This window comes from Lissotriton vulgaris, chromosome 3_2 (genome assembly GCF_964263255.1).
Source record: "Lissotriton vulgaris chromosome 3_2, aLisVul1.2, whole genome shotgun sequence".
Lineage (NCBI taxonomy): Eukaryota > Metazoa > Chordata > Amphibia > Caudata > Salamandridae > Lissotriton > Lissotriton vulgaris.
Genome location: NC_141690.1, coordinates 17,057,263 through 17,078,356, shown reverse-complemented (window position 1 = coordinate 17,078,356; position 21,094 = coordinate 17,057,263). Strand labels below are relative to the sequence as shown.

At 44.1% G+C, this 21,094-nt stretch overlaps 1 protein-coding gene across 6 annotated transcripts in view; it reads left to right on the top strand.

Moving 5' to 3' along the window:
- The window catches only part of TBC1D1 (TBC1 domain family member 1), a 1,125,494-nt gene that overhangs the window by 614,031 nt on the left and 490,369 nt on the right, over positions 1 to 21,094 (top strand). For all 6 annotated transcript variants that reach the window (XM_086963988.1, XM_086963987.1, XM_086963991.1 and 3 more), the window contains one exon: positions 13,866 to 13,955. In XM_086963988.1, the coding sequence (XP_086820114.1) occupies positions 13,866 to 13,955 (90 nt within the window). The remainder of the gene's footprint in view (positions 1 to 13,865; positions 13,956 to 21,094) is intronic.

Below are 21,094 nucleotides of genomic sequence, written 5' to 3'. Positions count from 1 at the left end.
CCTTCCGAGTCAGAGGTCTACAGTTTCCTTTGAGCCCCTATTTTATGGTCTTCAATCAGGAATGTGCAGATGTAGCTGTCCCCCTAGCACCCAGATGTGAATTGGAGACATGCCGACAGGCACACAAAGACACAAGCATCAAAATGCCCACTTTCCCAAAAGTGACATTTCCACACATGTAATGTCCGATCTTCTTGAATTACCGAAGAGGATTCGCCTTTACAAACTAATCGATATCAAACACGATACTGCTACTATTCGACTGCTAGGAAATACTGCTCAATAGCCTTTCCCTACATTCCCTCAGGCTAATCCAATGGGAGAAGCTGGTCCCGTTGTACTGAACGCACCACCTGGTGCCATTCACGCCCTTGCATGTAACACACACATGCCCTACCTCTTCCCAACACTGCAACCTGTCACAAGGGAGAACTCCGATATAGCCAGAGGCATTCAGAACCTTAGCACATAACTTTTTAAATGCCAAGCCGAGTAACAGTAACCTGTGCATACAGGTCCAACCAGAGCAAACCTGTAGCTCAATCCATGAGCTACCACCGTGGATGCACAACCAGTGCTGCAAACCCACCGAGGAGCATTCGCGATAAATGCCCTGGGTATATGTCTTACACCTTCACAAGGGACTTGAAGCTAACTTGAATCAGCCAGCCACATATAAGACGAGCACAGCTCTTTGGCACTGAATGGCAGTGTCAAACGCGCTGAAAGTCTCAAGGTTAGCATCCAGATCAGAAGAAAACTGGGAAGGAGAAAAGCAAAAAGTTGAGGAAAGGGACCCTAGAAAGAGGCATTTACAGCACTGGCTCTTGTTATCAAAACAGTTGTAAAAATATATATACGCATACACTCATTCAAGCACACAAACTAACATACATACATTTGAAGAGGGACTTAGCCTAAGCTCTCTTCTTCCATTGTTCTGCTTGAATGTCATTCTCATTCTGCTTTAGCCCATGAAAGTGTACAGCATAAAGAAATGAGTCAGCTCATTTCAGCCATTTGCTCTGTTGCCCTATAAGTGATTTAATTTGCCAGATCACATGTTCACATTCTCTTTCTCCTCTTATAGGTCTCATTTCATGTAATTCCCTTCTCCTTTTTTTTAATTTTTTTTTAGCGTCCTGTTGTTCTCCAGGCAGTGTTACTAGGCTGTTATTTTCCTGCTCATGTCATACAAAGTGCGCCTCTTCCCTCAGTCGATCCTTCTAAATTGGACAGCCATCTTGTAATGATACAGTTTTACAGTTCCAAGATGGCACCACACTTAGAAGCTTTATGTAAGCCATTTTGGATCGATACTCAAATGATACACTGTTCGACAATACCAGTCTAAGATACCCGCTTAGGACAATATTTAGTGGCCATTTAAGATTCATGCTTGCCTTAATGTAGCATTGTTTTTGTGTTACAAGAGGGGACTGTATGTGGCTTCTAAACATTGTGGCCAACTTGGAACTTTAAAGGCAACAAAACATTATATAGAATACTAATGCAAAACGGCTGCCTGCTGCCTTAATTTATTTTTACTTTTTATTTGTAAGGATACTGCAGCATGTTTGCTTATACATCTTTTATATTTTAAATTTATCTTGCATATGCTTGTTGAGTTTGCATGCTTGATTTTATTTGTGAGTAGTGGGGAAGCGAAAAATGAGACCGTGGTTGGATGAATTTTTACCTGAATACACAGATGAGTTGCAAAGTGCATATGTGGTGACGTGCTGTCTGAATATACTCATCAGTGACTGAAGAGGCACTCTCTGTTTTAAGTCAGACCTATTTACATTGTTTTATAAAAATGTAAACTAGCGTTTTGCAACTATCCTTAATGCTCCTGTTGGCATGTTTTCAGCTTTTCATAATGCCCTGCGTGAACACATTTGCAGCTTTTTTCCCCCTTCACTTTGAAGGATGCGGTATTTTCCATAAAGCTCCAGTTATTTCTCTTTGATTAGATTTATCTTGTTTTGCAGTAATCAGAAAATTCAATCGGTTACTAGGGCTGCATGGCATTTCTAAATGAGGGCTGATCACGGATTCTTTACTCAGATGATCTTTTCATCGATTTGGAGCTACTTTAGTTGAATAATACTGTAATGTTTCATGGCTCGCTGCCCTGCAGGATGGAAGTCGGCACTTAGCACTCTCTTTCTTGTTATTTGTTTCTTCCCTTGGTCAGTTCGGCTAGAACTTTTTTAACCGCTTAAGGGTGTCGACCAGTGTCCCTTCCACTACCTCCCCAGTGCGTCTGTCTGCCACTGGCTAACGCTGGGGACAGGTATAAAGACAGCTGTGATGCGGTGCACCAGAGAGATTCCATCACTTACTATTTACCTTGGACTACTCTGGAAGAGCTTCCCGAGCAGTCTGTTTGTTTTCCCTTTACTGTATTGATGATCAGCGCACAGGGCACGCGGACGTCTTTTGCAGTAAAGTGAAAGTAAAAGGAACCAATGCGCTTGTCTAACTTTCACTGAAATAGTGTTCAGGGGCATATCTCAGCCCCTGAGCACTGATTCTCTTGGGGAAAAGTAGTGTTGGAAAGGGAGAATCTCCCCTTATCATTGGTACCTCTGCTCAGTGGATCGCACAGGAGAGCGATCCCCAAGCAGGGATCCACCCACTAGGCACCAGGGATAGGGGGAGCGGTCTTCTACGCAACGGCTTGTGCTCCTCCAACCCTCCCTTAAAATTTTCAGTCTTTCTGTCCCCTTGAGTAACCACTCCCATCTGCCCCTGCGGGAGGGGGGGAGGGGGTAGAAAGCCCACCAGACACCAGTGAATGTTTTTTTTTTGGTAAATATAGGGGTGGGTGCTGCCCACTATGTGCATGGCCATGCTCCCAACCCAACAAGAAGACAGTCTTCCTGCGCCCTCCCTGAGGGGCAGATGGGGGCAATTACTCCCGATCTGCCTTCCCAGGGGAGGAGGGGCAGGAAGCCCAATAGACACCGGGGTCTAATATACAAATAAATATAGTGCTGGAGTTGCCCACTATGTGCATGGTCATGCTTCACCGCTCAAGGAAATCTGGTGACAGTCTTTCTGCCATTCCTGAGGAGCATATAAGGGGGAGAAAGCCCACTAGAAACCAGGGGAAAAATATTGGGGGGAGGCTGTCGACCATGCGCATTGCCCCATCCCAAAAGGACAAAGGCAGTCTTTCTGCCCCTCGTGGGCGGATTGGGGCAATTACACCAATTTGCCTCTCCCAGGGGCACAACGCCCTGTAGACACCAGAGACTGCATTTATGGAGTTATCTTTTTTGGGGGAGGGGGAGAGGACTCCCTGGGCATGAGCCCATGCTCTCTCACCTCACAGTCCCCACAAGTGGGAGGAGAAAGCTCACAAAACAGCCGGCCTTTTTTTTAAAAACAGAGCCAAAATAGACAAAGACAAAAGGAGGGTGCGGCCTACCTTGGGGCATCGAGCCATACCCCTTCCCAAAGGGGGCAATAGTGTATTCCCCCCTCCCCCCCCAACCCCCCCTCAGAGCAGGTACAAGGTTTTTCCCAATTGGGGACATTGCCCCAAATGTGCGCCCTGGTAGAATAAGGTCCACCTAACACTAGGAATTTTGCCTTTAGGGCAGAAGAAAATGAAGCGTTCATTGCACTCCGGCATTGGCCACACTCCATCCCAAAAAAGGAAAAAAACAGGTATTTTGCACCCCCCTCCTTCCTGGGGACAGACAGGTTGTTTGTCCCAACTTGCTCCTGCGGGCCAAAAAGCCTGTTGTATGGCAGGGATATATTTTTTTAATAAGAATGGGATTGGTCTGGCCCATCTTAACATCCCTCCCACCCCTAACGCCTCAACAGTCTTTCTGCTCCCCTGTGGACTAAGAAATCCCATCCTAATGGCACACAAGTGGACATTTGATTCCTTTCAATGTTTTACATATGGGCCAGAAGAGTGTGGCTATCTCCCATTATCGTCCCACTTCCAATGGTGAGGCAGCCCTTGAAGTTCCTGGGCAGGCTGACACCCGGGAAAACCTACCAGACCCAGACCGTTCTGAAAACTAGATACCCAAGGGAGTTTAGGGTGGTGTGCTTCACGTCAATCCCATTGCATTTTCTTATCCACATACCCTGCAAACGGCAATTCTTCACAGAGGTTAACATCACATAATGTATGGAAAATGTGTGATTTCAGGCATAGTTTGAGGTTTGCTGGGCACACTACCCTGGAATCCTCTGGCTGTCTAATTTTCAAAAATGTCTGTGGTTTGTAGGTTTGCATGGATGTGACCACAGCACAGCCCCAAATACCTCATCTACCAATGTAGCGCTTTAGGGTATTTTTGTGTTGTGGTCTCGTGGCCCACCCACACAAGAGAGGTATTGTTCGTATTGGGGGACAAGTTAGAACTTGGGTGGTAGGAAATATGTAGCTACCCACAGATTCCAGTACTTTCCGTCACATAAATGTGAAGAAATTATTTTATTTTTTTACTAAAGTTTGACGTTTTCAAGGGCTTATTGGTAAAATGACCTGGTGAGAGCCTTGCAAGTCATGCACATCTATACTCCCCGGGTTGTCTAGTTGTGCAGGTTTGCTACGTTACCCGAGGTGTAGCTGAGCTAGAGCCCAAAATCCACAGCTACTCACTTTGCACAAAAAGGGGTTAGCTTTGAGTGAAAAAATGTGATGTATCCATGTTTTTTGGGGGACTTTTCCTGTTGCGGGTACTAGACCTACCCACAGATGTAAGGTACCATTTTTATGGGAAGACTTGGAGGAATGCTGGGCGGAAGAAAGTTTGTGGCTTCCTACAGATTCCAAACCTTCCATCACAAAAATAAGAGGAAAATGTTTTTTATATGTAAAGATTTTAGGTTTGCATTCTGGGTAGAAAAAAATACTGATGAGAGCCTCGCAAGTCACCCCACCCTGGATTCCCCCAGGTGTCAAGTTTTCAAAAATGTGCAAATTTGCTAGGTTTCCCTAGGTGCTGGCTGAACTAGGGCTCAAAATCCACATCTACCCACCTTGCAAAAACATGTGTCAGTTTTCTGTGGAAGAATGTGATGTGTACATGTTGTGTTTTGGGCCCCTTCCTCACGCAGGCACTAGGTCTAACCACATAGATGAGGTACCATTTTTATCGGGAGACTTGGGGAAATGCTAGGTGGAAGGAAGTTTGTGGCTTCCCACAGATTCCTGAACTTTGAGAAAATGTTGTTTCTTTCATCAAAGTTTAAGGTTTGCAAGGGATTCTCGGCAAACAATTCTTGTGAGAGCCACACAAGTCACCCCACCCTGGATTCCCTTAAATGTCTAGTTTTCTAAAATATACAGGTTTGCTGGGTTTCCCTGGGTACTGGCTGAGCTAGGACCCAGAATCCACAGCTATCCACATTGGGGGAAAAGGGTCAATTTTCAGTAGAAAGATGTTAAATGTCGATGTTGTGTTATGGCCCGCTTCCTATTCTGAGCACTAGGCCTACCCATACAAGTGAGCTACCTTTGCTATCGAAAGACATGGGAGCATAGAACAGTAAAACATTTGTTATTACCAAATAAATTTCACTGCATTTGTGCCTTGCAAATGTAAGCCAGTCTGTAAGAGAGAAGACATTTAGTAAAATACGATTTAAATCATATGCTAGTAGGAGTACCCACAAATTCAGAGATGTACAAATAACCAATGCTCCTAAACTCCATCTCTTGTGCCCATTCTATACACAATCAAAAAACATTGTACGGTACAGCTCAGATGTGGTTCTGGGTAGCTAGGGTTCCTGGAGAACCTTCAGCCCTATATATCCCTGTAACCACAAGTGTCTAGCTGACGTAACCGTATATTTATATTGTAAATCCGTCATTGTGATGAAAAGTTACAGATGAAAATGTCATAAATGGCCATTTTTTCCTACTCATTTTGATTTCAGCAGTTATTTTCCCTGTGAAAACCTTGAGGGATCTTTACATAAACCCCTTGCTGAATTTGGAATTTTCCCAGACATCTATAGCTTTACTGGAGCACCATGAGTTTCACACTGGTTTCCACCACAAACTGGAAGCAGGTTGAGATCACAAAAACAGGATAGGCTAAATGGTCTGCGAGTTAGATGGAGAACAAGGGATCCGGCGCTCAGGACAAAGTACACAAAAATGTAGACAATATTGATATTAGCGTGGTGTTAAAAGAGAAGGGATGTCATCCCTGCATCTCCTAAAACATAGGTTAGAAAGTTGAAACAAGTGTCTCAGCACACGCAATAGTGTATTAACACAAATGGGGCATCAGTCATCCTTTCGTTCTCCATTTCTTTATTTAATTGGGATTTTGATTCCTCTGCCAGCAAACACTTGTTTTGTCTGTGGGTGTCACCCTACTGCTTCCTCAGGGCTGTAATTCGCAGTTGCACTCTAAGGTCAGTACAGTATATCCTCCGATTAAAAAAAATATATAGCAGTAGTTACAGGACAAGTCAGAGGACGTGAAAAAGTATGTGTGACTTTAACAGAGCAAACCTTTCACTGATGCCATTTTCAGGGGAAGGGAAAAATACACTTATCCAGAGCACTTTTTTCCTTTTGTGAGAGGCTTGCTTAGTATATGGTGCTCACTTATGTAAATGTAGCTGCCTGCACTAATCCAGACAACCCTGATGATCATTTTAGTGGTCTGAGACAACCTTAGGAAGCTCTCTAATGGTCGCTATGGAGACCAGCCTTCAGGCTTGGTCCAGAAGGGAGTGTAAAGCAGCTTGTTTTACCAGTGTTTAATCTTATGGTATAGGTTAAGTGAAAAAGAACCACACAGTATAGTTATAAAAATAGGTATTTATTATCAACACTCACAAACAGTGAGATACAACACAATACACACAATACTTTGTCTATAGAATTCGTGAATAGCACAGAATACACAGTGGTCCCCAGGAGGAGACCAAACCATATACTAAAATACTGAAATGAGAACCATGACCGAAGTCGAGAACGGACCCAGAAGACGTAGAAGTACTGGAAACCCAAAGAACCACCCAAGATGTATATCTAGGAAGCCCAGGGAGATCGTGTGTAGAGTGGGAACACGACCGCATGCTCAATGTTAGTCAATAGGTAAGTCACCTTTGCAATTTTAAAGAAGAAGGGCTCTTTCTAGTGGACCCCAAAGAAATCCAGTGGAAGATGGAAGGTTGGAGTCTCACCCCACTCGTGAATACTTCAGGAACCAGGACACCTACACCAGGGAAGCCGGGTGCATAGGTGTGAAGTGATGTCGGAAACTACTGTAGACCACAATAGGGGACTTCGGAAAAGATGCCACTGACGGAGAAGGTAAAACTTTCCGGTGGAACCCAAAGGTGGATTCAAGGTGAGAGATACCTAAAAGCAGAGGGGACAGAGCCTATTTCACTTAGTAGTGACCAGGAGGCATGGAAGACGAATGCCCACTGATGTCCGAGATGCAGGAGAGTTGATGGTGCCCTTGAAGTTGCAGCTCTATGGACCAGGTGAGACAGAGTAGGACCAGGAGCTGTGCATGGCCTGTCCCATGTCGGATTTCAAGAGCCAATGGGTCAGTGTCTGGCAGGGGGTACCAACAAGCCTTGGCAATGGCAACCAACGTAGGTAAAGAAAGAGAGTCCGCAAGCCTTGGCAACTGCAAGTCAACTCAGTGCACTGGTGTTCTGTTCCAGCGGTTCTGATTAGGGATACTGGCCTCAAACTTGGTGAGAAGATTAGCAGGATCCTGGTCAGACTAGTCAGTAAAACATAATAACACCAACAAAAAGTGGGGCGGACAATGAAAGCAGAACCTACTTTCCTACATCTATTTTTCGCTAAAAGCTCGAAATGTTGCCATATTTTGCCTATGTTCTCAGTCCTCTCCAGGGAGATCCAGAAACTCTGGGTACCTTCTAGAATCCCCGGGATGTTGGGAACAAAAGGATGCACATTTGGTGTGGATACCTTATATGGGGAAAAGGGTATGGCGCCCTAAGCACAAACTGCCACAAGTAGCCCAATAAAAGAGCTCAGCACACAACAGGGAAGACCCAGCGGTTAAGGTGTGTATCATTGAAAGTGATAGTCATCACTTAAGGCTTTACAGTCAGAATCTGTGAATATATTGGTAACTTCAGTTTTCACCAGTTGTTTGAATCTGTGTGTGTTGGTGGCTTGAGGCACCAGTTCGGAAGCCCCAAGGCACAGAGGTATTACTGAGCACCAGTTATGGGAAATGTTTTTTTCCCCTCTGATGTTCAAGGGCTAAGCTATTATGAGATCGAAAATTTGGGATTAGCAGTTGACTCTGGTAGTAGCGAAGCAAGTTGTCCATAGCTCACTTGGGGAGTAGATGTGTGATTAGGCACGGTGTTCGGTAACTCACAAAGTAGCTCTTAATAAATCGAGTCATTAGCCAAGACTTTATATTTAATAAGAAAAATTACTTTTTTTACTTGTGGCAAAATAGTCATGATAGAAATCTGCCACAATATAAGGAGTATGCTAACAACTACAGGAAATAAACAGGTAAAGAGTCACAGTAATTTCTAATGTATTGACGTCTGTCTGTGGCTGTGGCCTTAGAGTTTGCCTTTAAGCACTACTATGCCACTTGTACCATAAGCACTATTGGGGAGACTAAAAGGAAGTCCCAGTAGCAGCAAATCTGTGAGATATGGAAGACTCAGGGGTCTTCATTGCATTCTGCAAGAAAGCCCCATCATTTGTGTTTTGCCTTTGTGTCCTGTCACATCCTAGACTGTGGCTTATCATGAACGCATCATGGAATCAGCCGAACAAGCCCAGAGACAATAATTAGTTATGTGGGAAGTTGCATTCATCCCACAGAGAAGTGTAAATTCGACTGAGTGCTCAGTCAACAATGACAAACACACACACCTTGCTCAGTCTGCTGTTTACACAACGTGTTTTCACATGCAACATCCATTCACAATTGAATGCAGTAAATGACCAAATTGCAGGAGACTGATGAACACATTTAGAGTGGGGGAGCCGAGAAGGCAACTCTCTCTGTATAAATTAAGAGTATAAAGGACTCTCCTGCTGTATTAGTGTATCTGTGTCATGACTGTCAGTCCTCTACAGCTCTGTGAGCTGATGGCAGTCACAGTAAATTAAAGAGGTTGTTAGACCGGACAGCCTTGGGAGGGTCTTTCCCCAACTTTTTTCGCCCGACTCCCTCCATTTTCTGTACCTATTTTTGCTGGCTCTAGGACTGTTTGCACTTTAGCGTGACTAATCAGTGCTAAAGTGCTTGAGCTCGCTCCCTAAAACATGGTAACTTTGGATCGTACCCAATTGGCATATTTAATTTACTTATAAGTCCCTAGGTATGTGCACTACAGGTGCCCAGAGCCTGTAAATTAAATGCTACTAGTGGGCCCGCATCATTGATTGTGTTACCCACATAAGTAGACCCCTAACCATGCCTCAGGCGTGCTCTGGCAGGGGCTGTTCGCAGTTCGCTCTCACTGTGACTTGGCAGGTAGAACCACCTGCCAAGCCCTGAACTCCCTCTTTTACTACATATGTCACCCCTTAAAAAAGCCCACTGGCAACCCAGAGAGCAGGGTGATATGTATGCAAAGGAAAGGACATGTTCTTGTATTCTTTACATGTCCTGCAAGTGAAAAAAGCCCATTTAGTTTTTCACAACGATGAGGCCTACTCCCCTCAAAGACTAGCATTGGGAGTTCACTAACTTGCTTCTACGTAGGATTTCCTGATCCAAGGTGAGTAGCTTTATCATGTTTGGTATGGGTGGAATAGTAGTGATGAATGGGCTTTGCTGGTCAGGTAGCATTTATCACTACCAGTGCAGAAATTACACTTTCAGACAGTCACCATTACATATAATGGGGTTTTCCTGTGTCCCTCAGAACCTGGGTTTACAATTATGCACTACAAAGAGTTATTTCGGGGAACACAATTCTTTTTATTTTTTAATTAAATTGGTTTATTTCGTCCGGTCAGATAAGTAAATCACACTTACATTGTAATCATTTAGTTCGCGATGTACAGTAATTAGGTATAACATGTATGGGTTACAGCAGTTAGCCTTCTGCAAATACATTAGGTGGATCATGAATACATTAACTAGTGTACAATGAGATCCACAATGTTGTATAATTTATCACATAGCAGTATTTACTTTTGCGTTCGTGTAACCATATACATGGGAAATAATCGCATGTCCATACTTTCCAGCCAACAATACAACAGAAATCGCCACAGTCCTCATACCATTTCGGTGTCATCTTCTGACATATCTTAATCATCACTCTGCATATTCTGGAGGTATTGCTTCAGTGGGTCCCAGAAATCCCGGGGCCTTGATGCCTGCGGTAGTTCTTTCATATATTTCCCTACAGTATGACATGTCAACGAGCCGTCCTTGAACCTATGGGGTCGCTTACTGGCCCATCTAATGGCCACTCGTCTTTTCGCCAACAGCATGGGTTCCGCTAGGAATTTCCGCCTCTTTGCGGGCTGTAATTTATATATCCCCAGCAGACACACCAGAGGAGTGTTTGGTACCAGTTCGGCCAGCATTCCCGTTAATGCACCCATTATATCCTGCCAGTATTTTTGTATCTGCGGGCATGCCTACGCCAGGTGCAAGAAGTCAGTGTGTATTGCGTCACATCTTTGACATTTATCATGTGTTCTGAGACTGTATCTATGTAATTGGGTCGGGGAGTAATAGAATTGATGCAGAAATGTAAATTGTATGATACACAAATTACAATTTGATGTCATCAACCTTAATTGCGTGCAGCTATATTCCCAGTCCTGCACATCACTGTTTTCTCCTAGCATTGTTTCCCATCTAGTAAGTGATTTACTACTAATCTCTCCTTGCTCCGACTGTAACGCTGTGTATAGGCCGGTGATTAATTTCTGGCACGTTTGCGCTTTCAACAGAGCTTGTAATGCTAGTAGCTTTGGTGGTTCCTCTGGGTAGGTTACATACATATCCCTAATCGCCATTTGCAAGCATAGATGAGCAAACAACTTCATTGGTGTGTTGTGTATGCTCAAGGATGGGTCGCCCCTTTGTATAAATCTACCATGTGGGAAGACATCCTTCATTGTGGAGATCTTCATTTCCTCCAGCAACAGTGTCATTTTCTTTTCCTGTGCACTGATAGTCTTGGGTGATCGGCTATGGGGAGTACCGGGGCATAAACAGGTAGTTTGTCCGCTCTGCTCGCTAGCATGTGCCACGCCCTTGAGGTGCAGTGCACATGTTAAATCTGGTCTTTGTATGTGTAGAATCTGGGGTCGGATACAAAAGCCAGTAGTGGAGTTGGTTGTACACTGTCCGTTTCTACCGCTATATGTGGGATGTACGCATGATGTTTTGTCCAGTAGCGCGCATGCTGCGCCTGTGCGCAATAAAAATATGGTTGCATGCATGGTGCCCCAAAACCGCCCTGATGGTATGGTTTCGTTAGTACTCTACAACTCACTCTGGCCTGCTTACCGGCCGATGTGAGTCTCTGCATAGCGTATCGCAATTTGGAGAAGAATGCATGCGGTAAGATTCTCAGTGCAACTATCCCTTGTTTTAGTGGGGCTCTGTAAGAGTGCAAATCGGTTACTGCATACAGTTGGCAGATCTACTTTGTTATTAAAATATGTATCAGAATGTGTGTCAGGGTGAATTGTAACTGCTGCTTCTGAATATGTGTTTAGCTGTTTGGTGGTGAGTGCAGGATCCTTTTTATTTTTAGGCTTCGAGAACATGTTTGGTACAACTTGATTTGTGCCAAAGTTAATGAGATTAGAGGGATCATTGGGGTTGTTTGAGCCCATCTCCGCCCCATGGACATCTAAAATACCCTCATACTCAATCAAAAGTCTGTATATACGGTCTAGGACGCAATTGCTCCCTGCATGCTTGGCTAATTTCTTGGCTTTCTTGAAGCCTGACCCGCTCCCCCCTTCCGTTGCCTAACTTTGCGTCCATTGGACAAGAGGAAGAATTGCTGCAAATGGGGACCTAGCCAGACTACCACTGTATCCAATAGAAAAACCTAAGGCTAATATACCTTCACTGGTCTTGGCAGTATCCCAGTAAATGACATATGAGATTAAAACATATAATTTCACAATGTAAATACCTCGCAGTCCAGGAATACAGATATTGAGGGGTGGTCCAGCCCAGCCTCTTCTGGGCTCTGACGGGCGCAGACTGCCCAGCCCTTGGCCCGGGCTTAGCCTGAGCGCAACCGGGCGTGCCTGCATGCGTCCTGCGCTGCAGGAGTATTCCGGCACCTTTGTAGCATGTTGGGAGCTTGGCTCCGCCCCCTCTTAGCGAACATGTTGCGCTGGAGGACAGAGTCCCACCCCAGCGAGGAAACAGGGCAGCCCTGCAGATCAGGTCTTTTGGGGCCTCCTCCAGCCAAGGCAATTGTCCAGCGCTGTGGGAGTGTTCCAGCGCGTTTGTTGCTTGTCGGGAGCTTGGCCCTGCCCCCTCTCGGCGAGCGTGTTGTGCTGGGGGACCAAGTCCCACCCCTGCGAGGAAACAGTGCAGCCGGGGCCTCCTATCGGTTCAGGCAAGCGTCCCTAAACAAACAATCAGATCTGCTTGAAAAAAGGCCGAAGGCAAGGCTAGTAAAGATTTTAAACATAAATCAGACTAACTGGTAATATACACCACTACAACAGCAGTTTGTTTTAAAATTCTTGTGATTCTTCCTTGACTTTGTTGTTTTAGTCTACATATTTTTACGGTTGAGATTTTCACCCTTATACTCCTCTTTTCTTGGCCTTAACATGCTCCTGCATTTTGCAAACTTTTCCAAATGTTCATGGCAGGGATTGTTAATGTATGCACGATGCGCTTTCTTGATTTCAGATATTTGCTAAAAGAAGTGAAACAAACTGTGGGGAGACATGCGAGGATAGTTTTAAATTTTACACATGAAAGAAGCTTGAATCACTTATTACAGCAGAGTAATTGTAGGAAGCTTGCTTTGAAGTTTCACAATTTAGTTGTGTAGTAAGGGTTTAACTTTATTTTAATTTCAGTTGTTTAAACACTTAGGGGCAGATGTATCAAAATACCTATTTGCGATTCTCAAATGGCGATTTTTTGAGAATCGCTATTTGAGAATATCAAAATGGTATGTATGTAAAAATTCGCTATTTTTTAGCGATTTCTTAAAATTCCTTAATTGCGATTAGCAAATTGCTAATTGCAATTAAGGAATAATTTCCCATTCATTTCTATGGGCCAGGAGGCCCATAGGAAGGAATGGGAAATTATTCTCAATTCGCAATTTGCAAATCGAGAATAATTTCAAGGGTGCAAGGGTGTCTTAAGGACACCCTGCTGCACCCCTGAAATTTACATGTGTGCGCATATGGCTAACAAACATGCCCTAAGGGCATGTATGAACGCCACACGGCACCTTTACAACTGTCAAAAAGTGCATTTTAAAAGAATTCGCAAATTAACACCAACAACAAGTTGGTGGTAATTTGCGATTTCTTAGTGTAAATTCGCAAAACCTGAATGCTTCATACATAGCATTTAAGGAATCACAATTTGCGATTCCTTAAATGCTGACGCAAACTTAGGGAATTTCAAATTTTGCGATTCCTTAAGTTTGCAATGTGATTTCAATGATACATCGCATTTTCCGATTTTTTTGTCGCAAACGCTGCTTTTTTGCGATTCGCAGCGTTTGCGACTAAAGAAACGCTTGATACATCTGGCCCTTAATTTCTCTTGAATATGTCACAGAAATAGCACTCTGCACTAACAACACTGTTCTAAATTAATACCACGAAATGCTGATTATGTATATGAATACCAAGTTGTCAATAATCATTCTTTTATTTTTAGATCGCCCAGTCTGAAGTTTACTTGATCAGCCCTGACACCAAAAAAATTGCCATAGAGAAAAACTTCAAAGAAATTTCCTTCTGCTCTCAGGTTAGTGGGGAAAGTTCAGTCTTAATTTATGATTGTGTATTGCAAATGTTTAATCTGTTTTGTTTCAGGGAGGTACAAGTGTGAAGCTGTCTCTTTTTAGTTCTGTGTATAATCTTTTATATGTTCAGTGATTAAGATCAGAGCAAACAATATTTTCCCGTTAAACTACATCCAACTGTGTTGTACAGTTGTAAACAATGTTCAGTGTAAAACTTCCGAGCTGTTCTGTTCAGAATCCACTTTTAAATATACTTTTAAGTATTTGTTTATGCAGTGCGGGTAGTGTAAAAGCAAACCTTAATGTAAATACTTGAATGAGTGCTAAGATCGATGTAAAAATGCAAATGGTTTTTTCATAGGTCCCGGCTCACTTTTTACATCACATACAACAATGTACTCAGTCTTGTCAGGGTTTACATTACATTTACTGTTGAAATTGATCCTGCAGGCCTCTTGCAGGTGGTTCCTCTAGCAATCAGAGGTCATCATGAAGCCAGTTGTGTCTTGGATTAAACCCGTAGGCTACTTGCTCCTCACTGGTTCTAAGGTGGCATGTGAGACCTAGCCATGACTTGCCCAGGTCCACGCTACTTTTATCCCCAACTTTATATCCAAAGACACTTACGTTTTTCCCAATATTTTTATTGAATTTTTAATCTAAGGCACAGGAGCAGCCAAAAACCATTGACCATACAGTTCGGTACAACTGCACAAACCTTATAGAGCGTGCTCCAAAGACTCTTATTTGAAGCACTGTATGTAAAAACAATGCAGGCAAGTTCAGTCCACTCAATTTCCAAATGTAAAATATTGTTGCACTTTTTAAATGAGAACGTCTTTGGTACTGCATGAAATTAGGAAAGGGGAAAGTGCTGTTGTGAGCATTTTAACAGTTGAGGCTCAATAATCTCATATTCGTAATTTTTCTGCTGTTTGTATAGTAAAGTTATTCTGTTATTTCGCATTGGGAAATAGGATAGTATGATCTACGTGTGCCAGTGTGTCTGCCCTTACGAAAATAAATCAAACCACTTAAAAACATTGCACAATCCCTGCGATAATTAGGTCAGCAGAATGGCGATGGAAGCCAGCGGAGATACCATTGGGGCCAGGTAATTAACCTTTATGGAGACCCCCAGATAGCAGTTTCAATATCTTCCTTTGTTAAAGGAGCATTAAAGTTATCTCATACTTCCTGGGATATTTTGGGAAGGCCAGTGTGCCTGAAACGAGGGGAATTGTTTATTGGCACAAAAGAGGAGTGCTTTCGGTTAACTCATGTGGGCTAATAAAACTGTAAGTTTGTATGCTGCTGTCCTTTCAGCACACAAGCATCATTCCCAAAGGTGCCTCTTATTTAAAAAAAAAACACATTTTTTGGTATCATTAGTGTTAATTACCACTTGTGCATGCATAATCAGCCCGAATTCTTTGGCTCTGGCTGAGTTGGCATCCTTAAGCTAAGCTTACTCATGACCAAAGCAGCCATTACAATATCTGCTTTTAGAAGCACCACTACATCTTTTCCCATATTTAGTTCATTAGTTCAATAGATCAGAAGGAAATGGATAGCTGTCTGATAATGGCGTTCAGGGCATCCAAACACGCTTGAAAATGTGCTTAAAGATTACAATTAAATTGATCTCAGCTAGCAATTTACCAACTCAAGAATGTTTTAGCTTTGGTCAGATTTTGTCTCTCTCTGGGCAATTGTGGAGGGAGATTTGGGATATTTGGCTATTTCTGTGGCAAGAAATAGGACATTTGTCTGGATTGCATTGGTTGCAAAGTTCAGCATAGCTAAGATTCTCTTTGATGTTGTTCATTGTTCTGTCTGCAGCACTTTTTATGGATTTGATCTCCTGTCCTTTTAGGCGTCTGGGGGTGTATTCAAATTCCTGCCCAAGGAATATTAGGCTTCAAGTGAAAGAACCGTGTGTTTTAAACATGCGATAGTATGATATGGGTCAACTTTAACAGCAGCGTACTCTCCCCATAATGTTAGCATCATTCCCCTGCACAGCGTCCTGGATGACTGCACACCTTCTGTGTGAGTTAGCAAGAAGTCCCGAATTCTTTTACAGAAAGTGCTTCAACACTAACATGGCTAACCCTCATCTTGTGAGTGAATATGATGCTTTATTTTCCTGACCGACTCAAATGCTACAAACCCTGAAAGATGTGGCTTCCTTGAGATGCGTCTTTTGTCACAGTACCACATCACATCCACATGAACATCTCTTTCAAATATACCAAGCACTGTATCTTTTTATTTAACTTCGTTTTTATAGGCATTTATTTTTAATTTACAATCCATAATATCTTATATGATAACATGCAAACGATATATATTGTATCTTCACAGTATGACTTATGTTACATTTTGTTTTCCATCTGTCCTCTTAAGTTATCTGTTTTCACTAATACCAGTTCACACTCGTTCTCCTGCGCACTTATCCTGTTTATACGTTAAAGTTGTTTCAACCAGAAGGTGCAACTTTATGACATTGTAAAGTACAGTAGGGTCAGACAAACATTCGCTGTTGAAGGTATACATTCTAATTATGCATTTCCTTATAACCATGTTGCTTAAGTTAACTTACATCTCAGAACCTTTTTGAACTATAAAAAAGAAAAAAGGAAAAAAAGGAGAAAAAGGGGAGCAGGAGCAGGGATAAAGTAGAATCCCTGTTTTGTGGAGGTTTGGGGGGAGTTGAGCAACCCTGTACTTCGATTCTGCAAGGAGTTGTATGTCCAAGGTGGTGTGGGGGGTCGGCGGAGGCTACTCAGTCAGGGAGTCTCTTTGTTACGTTCATAACAGTCTCAGTCCTGAGTGGTCTGTCTTCCCTTGAATCGTTTTGTATGTCACCTACTGGGTCTATTGGCAGCTCAAGATCGTCTTAATCCGTGGAATCCATATCTGGATCAGTTCTGTTACCCTGTTCTGGGTGCTCCCACATTGTCAGCATTTCAGACGACAGATCTGCTATCAGGCGAAGCCTTACCCCTCTAGCTTCTTCCCTAATCAAGGATCTTTCCTCAGCTCTCGCCCATTGTGTTACATCAGTCTTCCATGTTTTCACCCTAGGGTCCTCTGCTATTTTCCATTCTATCGATATTTCACATTTGGCCAATCACAGTGCCAGGTCTAGAAATCTAGTGCCTACTTTCTTGGAAGCCAGTCTCCTGTATAGCCCCAAAATACATGTCTCTAGGGTGTGTGTGTGGGAGGTGGGGGATGGGGGTGGGAGGTGGGGGATGGGGAGGGGGGTTGCTCAAGTGTAAGGTCCAGGGCGGCCAGTATCTCTTGCCAGTAAGATTGTAGGTGTGTACGGGCCTTCTGTAAGATGGTGTCTCGGTCCCTATAATACGATAGTCTGGCCACCACCGGTCTAGCTGGTCTGCCTGGAGTCAGCGGTTGCGATGGGACTCAATGGGCTCTTTCCAGTGTGAAGAAGGGGGTTAGGGACTCTGGTGCCACTTTGGTCTGCAACCAGTTCTCCAAGAAATCCACCATGTTCCCTGTTACAATTCCTTCTGGAAGGCCAACTACCCTGATGGTGTTAAGTCTGTTACAGCCTTTGCGTCTTTGCCAGGGTTTTTTCTAACAGGTGAACACTGTCCCTGAAGTCCACCATTTGTTTGGAGAATGTCTTGCATTCCGGCTGTAATTTCTTAACCTTATTTTCAAGTCCTTGTACGTGTTCTACCAATTTGTGGTGTTCTGCCCTCAGCAAACCAGTCCCACAGGCACCACCCTTATATCTTGTTGCAATGGTATCTGTTATGGCCTCTAGCAGCTAGTCCAACTGTAGACTTATCAGGTCTGCGAGTATGGTGCCTGTTCCCGAGTTGGCATGGTTGCCTTCAGTCTGGTTTTGTGCCTCTTTGGGGGCTCCCCGGGTTTGGTTCTGGGCGTTCCCATTGCTACGGTGTTCCATTGGAATCACTGCTTCACAAAGTCCCTCTGTACATGTAGACCGTGGTGGCAGTGCAATTCTAACGCCAATGAAGGGAATCTAGCAGTTGATCATTTATTTCAGGGCAGGTCCTGCTGTGTCTTTATCTTTATTAGCTCACGTATTGCCCCTGTTAAGATATAGGTAGCGCACTTTCCTCCCCGTTCTGTGCTAGCTTTAAGTCCTTGCTCTCCAGAGCTCTCAGTGGACGCAGTGGTGCCCAGGGGTGCATGGTTCCTGTTGTCCAGTGTTTACTGTAACTCATGGGCACAACCGTTAGGAGATGCAACCACAGCCCATCCGGTCTCTGAGTGCTATGCTGTAGTTTTATCTCCCAAATATGGCTTTGGGGGGAGGCTGGTAGTGGTTCACCTCTGTCCACTTCTTCTGGGCCTATTCTATAAGTGTAATGGGGATGGGTATTTTCTGCTTCCCATGCCTCGTTGGTGTTCGGCATTACCCTTTGTCAGGGAGCAGCAGCCCAGCATGGTGTTTACAGTGTGGTGTCCCCCTGGTGATAGTTCCTCACCGGGGGCAGTATCAGCAGGAGTACCTGGCTTTTGGGTAAGTCCTCCCACTACGCCCTCCTCTTCTTACTGCGCGTTCGCGGGACGATCAGGCTTCTGCTTTAGGCTGTGTCGCTGTGCAGGCCTCCCGATCCCGCTCCTCACGTTGGACGGGCGCCCAGGACCAGTTTCTGTGGCCAATTTGGGCCTTACATCTGCGTACCGTGTGACTCCGGTGGGGGGGAATCTTATTATTCACAGCTCCGACGGGTCCGATTACAATTCTGGAGGTAGGCTCTTCTGTCGCCATGCAGTTTTCGCTGCAGGTGGCAGGTGGGTGTCCTGGTCTCGTAGGCCAGCTCTTGCTGTGATGAATTTCTCGCTCTTGGCCATGAGGGCTCTGTTTTTCCCGGTTCAAACTTAAGGCCGATTGTTCCACCTTCCTTCCAACACCTCACTGCTTTGCTTTGGAGGGGAAAGGTGCCAGGACCCAGGATATTTGTCGGGCATGATGCAGAGCTCGTTTAAAGAGCGTCCAATGCGGTTGCCATCTTGGCCACCACCAAGCACTGTATCCTAATAGGAATGGCAGTGCCCGTTACATTCAGTATAATCTCCTTTTGGTTAACCCTAATCATTATCTTGTGAATACACTTGGAAAAGGCCAAAAATACTTTGTATATAGACCTAGGAGTGACCTGAGTATGAAGATCAGCTAGCCTGAGTCTGTCCTAGACATAGTCAAACAAATCATATTGCCAGAATACCCAACTCCAACAAACCAACTGTGGTAAATGTACCATTTGCAATTTGATAACATTTTCACATCATCTCACTGTCTGCGTTCAGTCTGACAAAGTAATTTTGACCAAGTGCGAGTTTCACCGATGGACATCTTGTAACAAGGGAGAAGCAGCATCCACCTTACATTGCCTAGAAAACATGAATTCTCCTGCACACGACTGTATTAGTCTTTCTACTGCATCCTAGTCAGGTGGTGCAGAAAAGATGCAACATCAGGGCTAGGTCCCATACCAAAAGACTGTGTTGGATTGACACCCTAGGAAGCTGACAAACATGTTTGATGATTACTTAATGGCAACATGGTTTCACTTTTCAAATTAGTCAGTATGTAGAATGCCCTTGGGTACATATTGTTCAGTAAAGCCTCTTAATATATAGAGGCATGTGGAGTCTAACATTTGAGCTACGCGTGTGGTGAATATAGAGTGGCACCAAGCATTCAAGATAGAATGAAGTTCTGAGCTTGCAATATAGGGTCAGTAAATAATTAACAGTAAGTTGAAGCTTATGATGAAATTGGAAAGGAAGTATTGTAAAATTGAACCATGGATGTGGGAAATGCAGCATGCCTGTGAGTTTATCACACTGAAGTTATCTAATGCTGGGATTCAAACTTGAAACCATGTACTTCCTGTTCATAGTGTAGACTATTGTCATAGACAGCTTGTATGTCGCAGTCTCCTGCTTCGGCACCATGAATGGCCCATTTGGGGAATGGGCCTACGAAGCAGGGGCATGGCCTTTAGGCCTAGATCAGGTCTAAAAGAGTGCGAACTGTCTCCGTTCCCTGGAATGGCAACTCTGATGGCCCAAGGTAGACTGGCAGTGGGCCCATCCAGCTAAGCCAGAGGTCCACTACACAGAGTGGCCATTTGATAACATAATTTCAGGGGTGGCTCCTCCACTAAGGTGGAGTAGAGTTGCCCCACTGCTTTAAGAGAAGTGCAGAGGAAAAATAAAATTATAATAATGAAACGCCATTATCATTTTATCTGTTCCTAGGTGCAGGGAGGGCCAGGGCTGGCCAGAGCACACTCAAAGTGGGCATGAATGTTTGACCGGCCGTCTTGGGCCGGCCAAACATTCATGCGCACTTTGCATTTTCCCCAACAGGCTGCTTTATCCAGCCTGGTGGGCAACATGCATAGGCTGCCTGTCCCCGTCTGAGCGCCGAACCACAGCAGTGTTGTGATTGGCTTAGGGAGCCTGGGAGCCACGGTGCTTCCTCTGACAAGGTGAGGCAGCGTTTGGCGAGACATCCAGCAGGTAGATTTTCTTTATTATTTTTCTATTATATTCTACCCCCTACATCCCTTTGCCACCATTCCCTACCAGCCGTCCCTTCATAATTCTGTCTTCTCCGCACCAAGGGCCAAACCCCCACTGCCAACACTAGAGATGTAGGTGCCATTGGTTGATCTGAGGCTGCACTGCAGCGCATCCCTAGTAAAGAAGTGACATTCATGTACAACACCGTTTTGGTTGTTCCTTTAGGTATCAGAAGCTTGACAAAGGGTCAATGTTATTTGTGGGGCTGTGGCCCAAATAGTTCTTTAAATAGGTGTAATAAGGATTACTTGAGGACAGATGGTCTCAGGTGCTCAGTGAATACAGCACCTGAGGGTGAGGTCTATTTGCGAGCTGCGTGTGGGGGTCAGAGGTTCCAACCTTTCTGGTTGGACATAGATTTTATCACTCCAAGGTAGAAAAAGCATTTGCTATCCAATAGGTTTGGCATTACTGAAAGTTTGAGCTATTGCTGTTGCAAACAATAATGCAATACCAATAGCTCAAACTTTCAGTAATGCGAGACCTATTGCATTGCAAATGCTTGTTTATAATGATGGAACTTTACAAAGGCGAGAGTCTC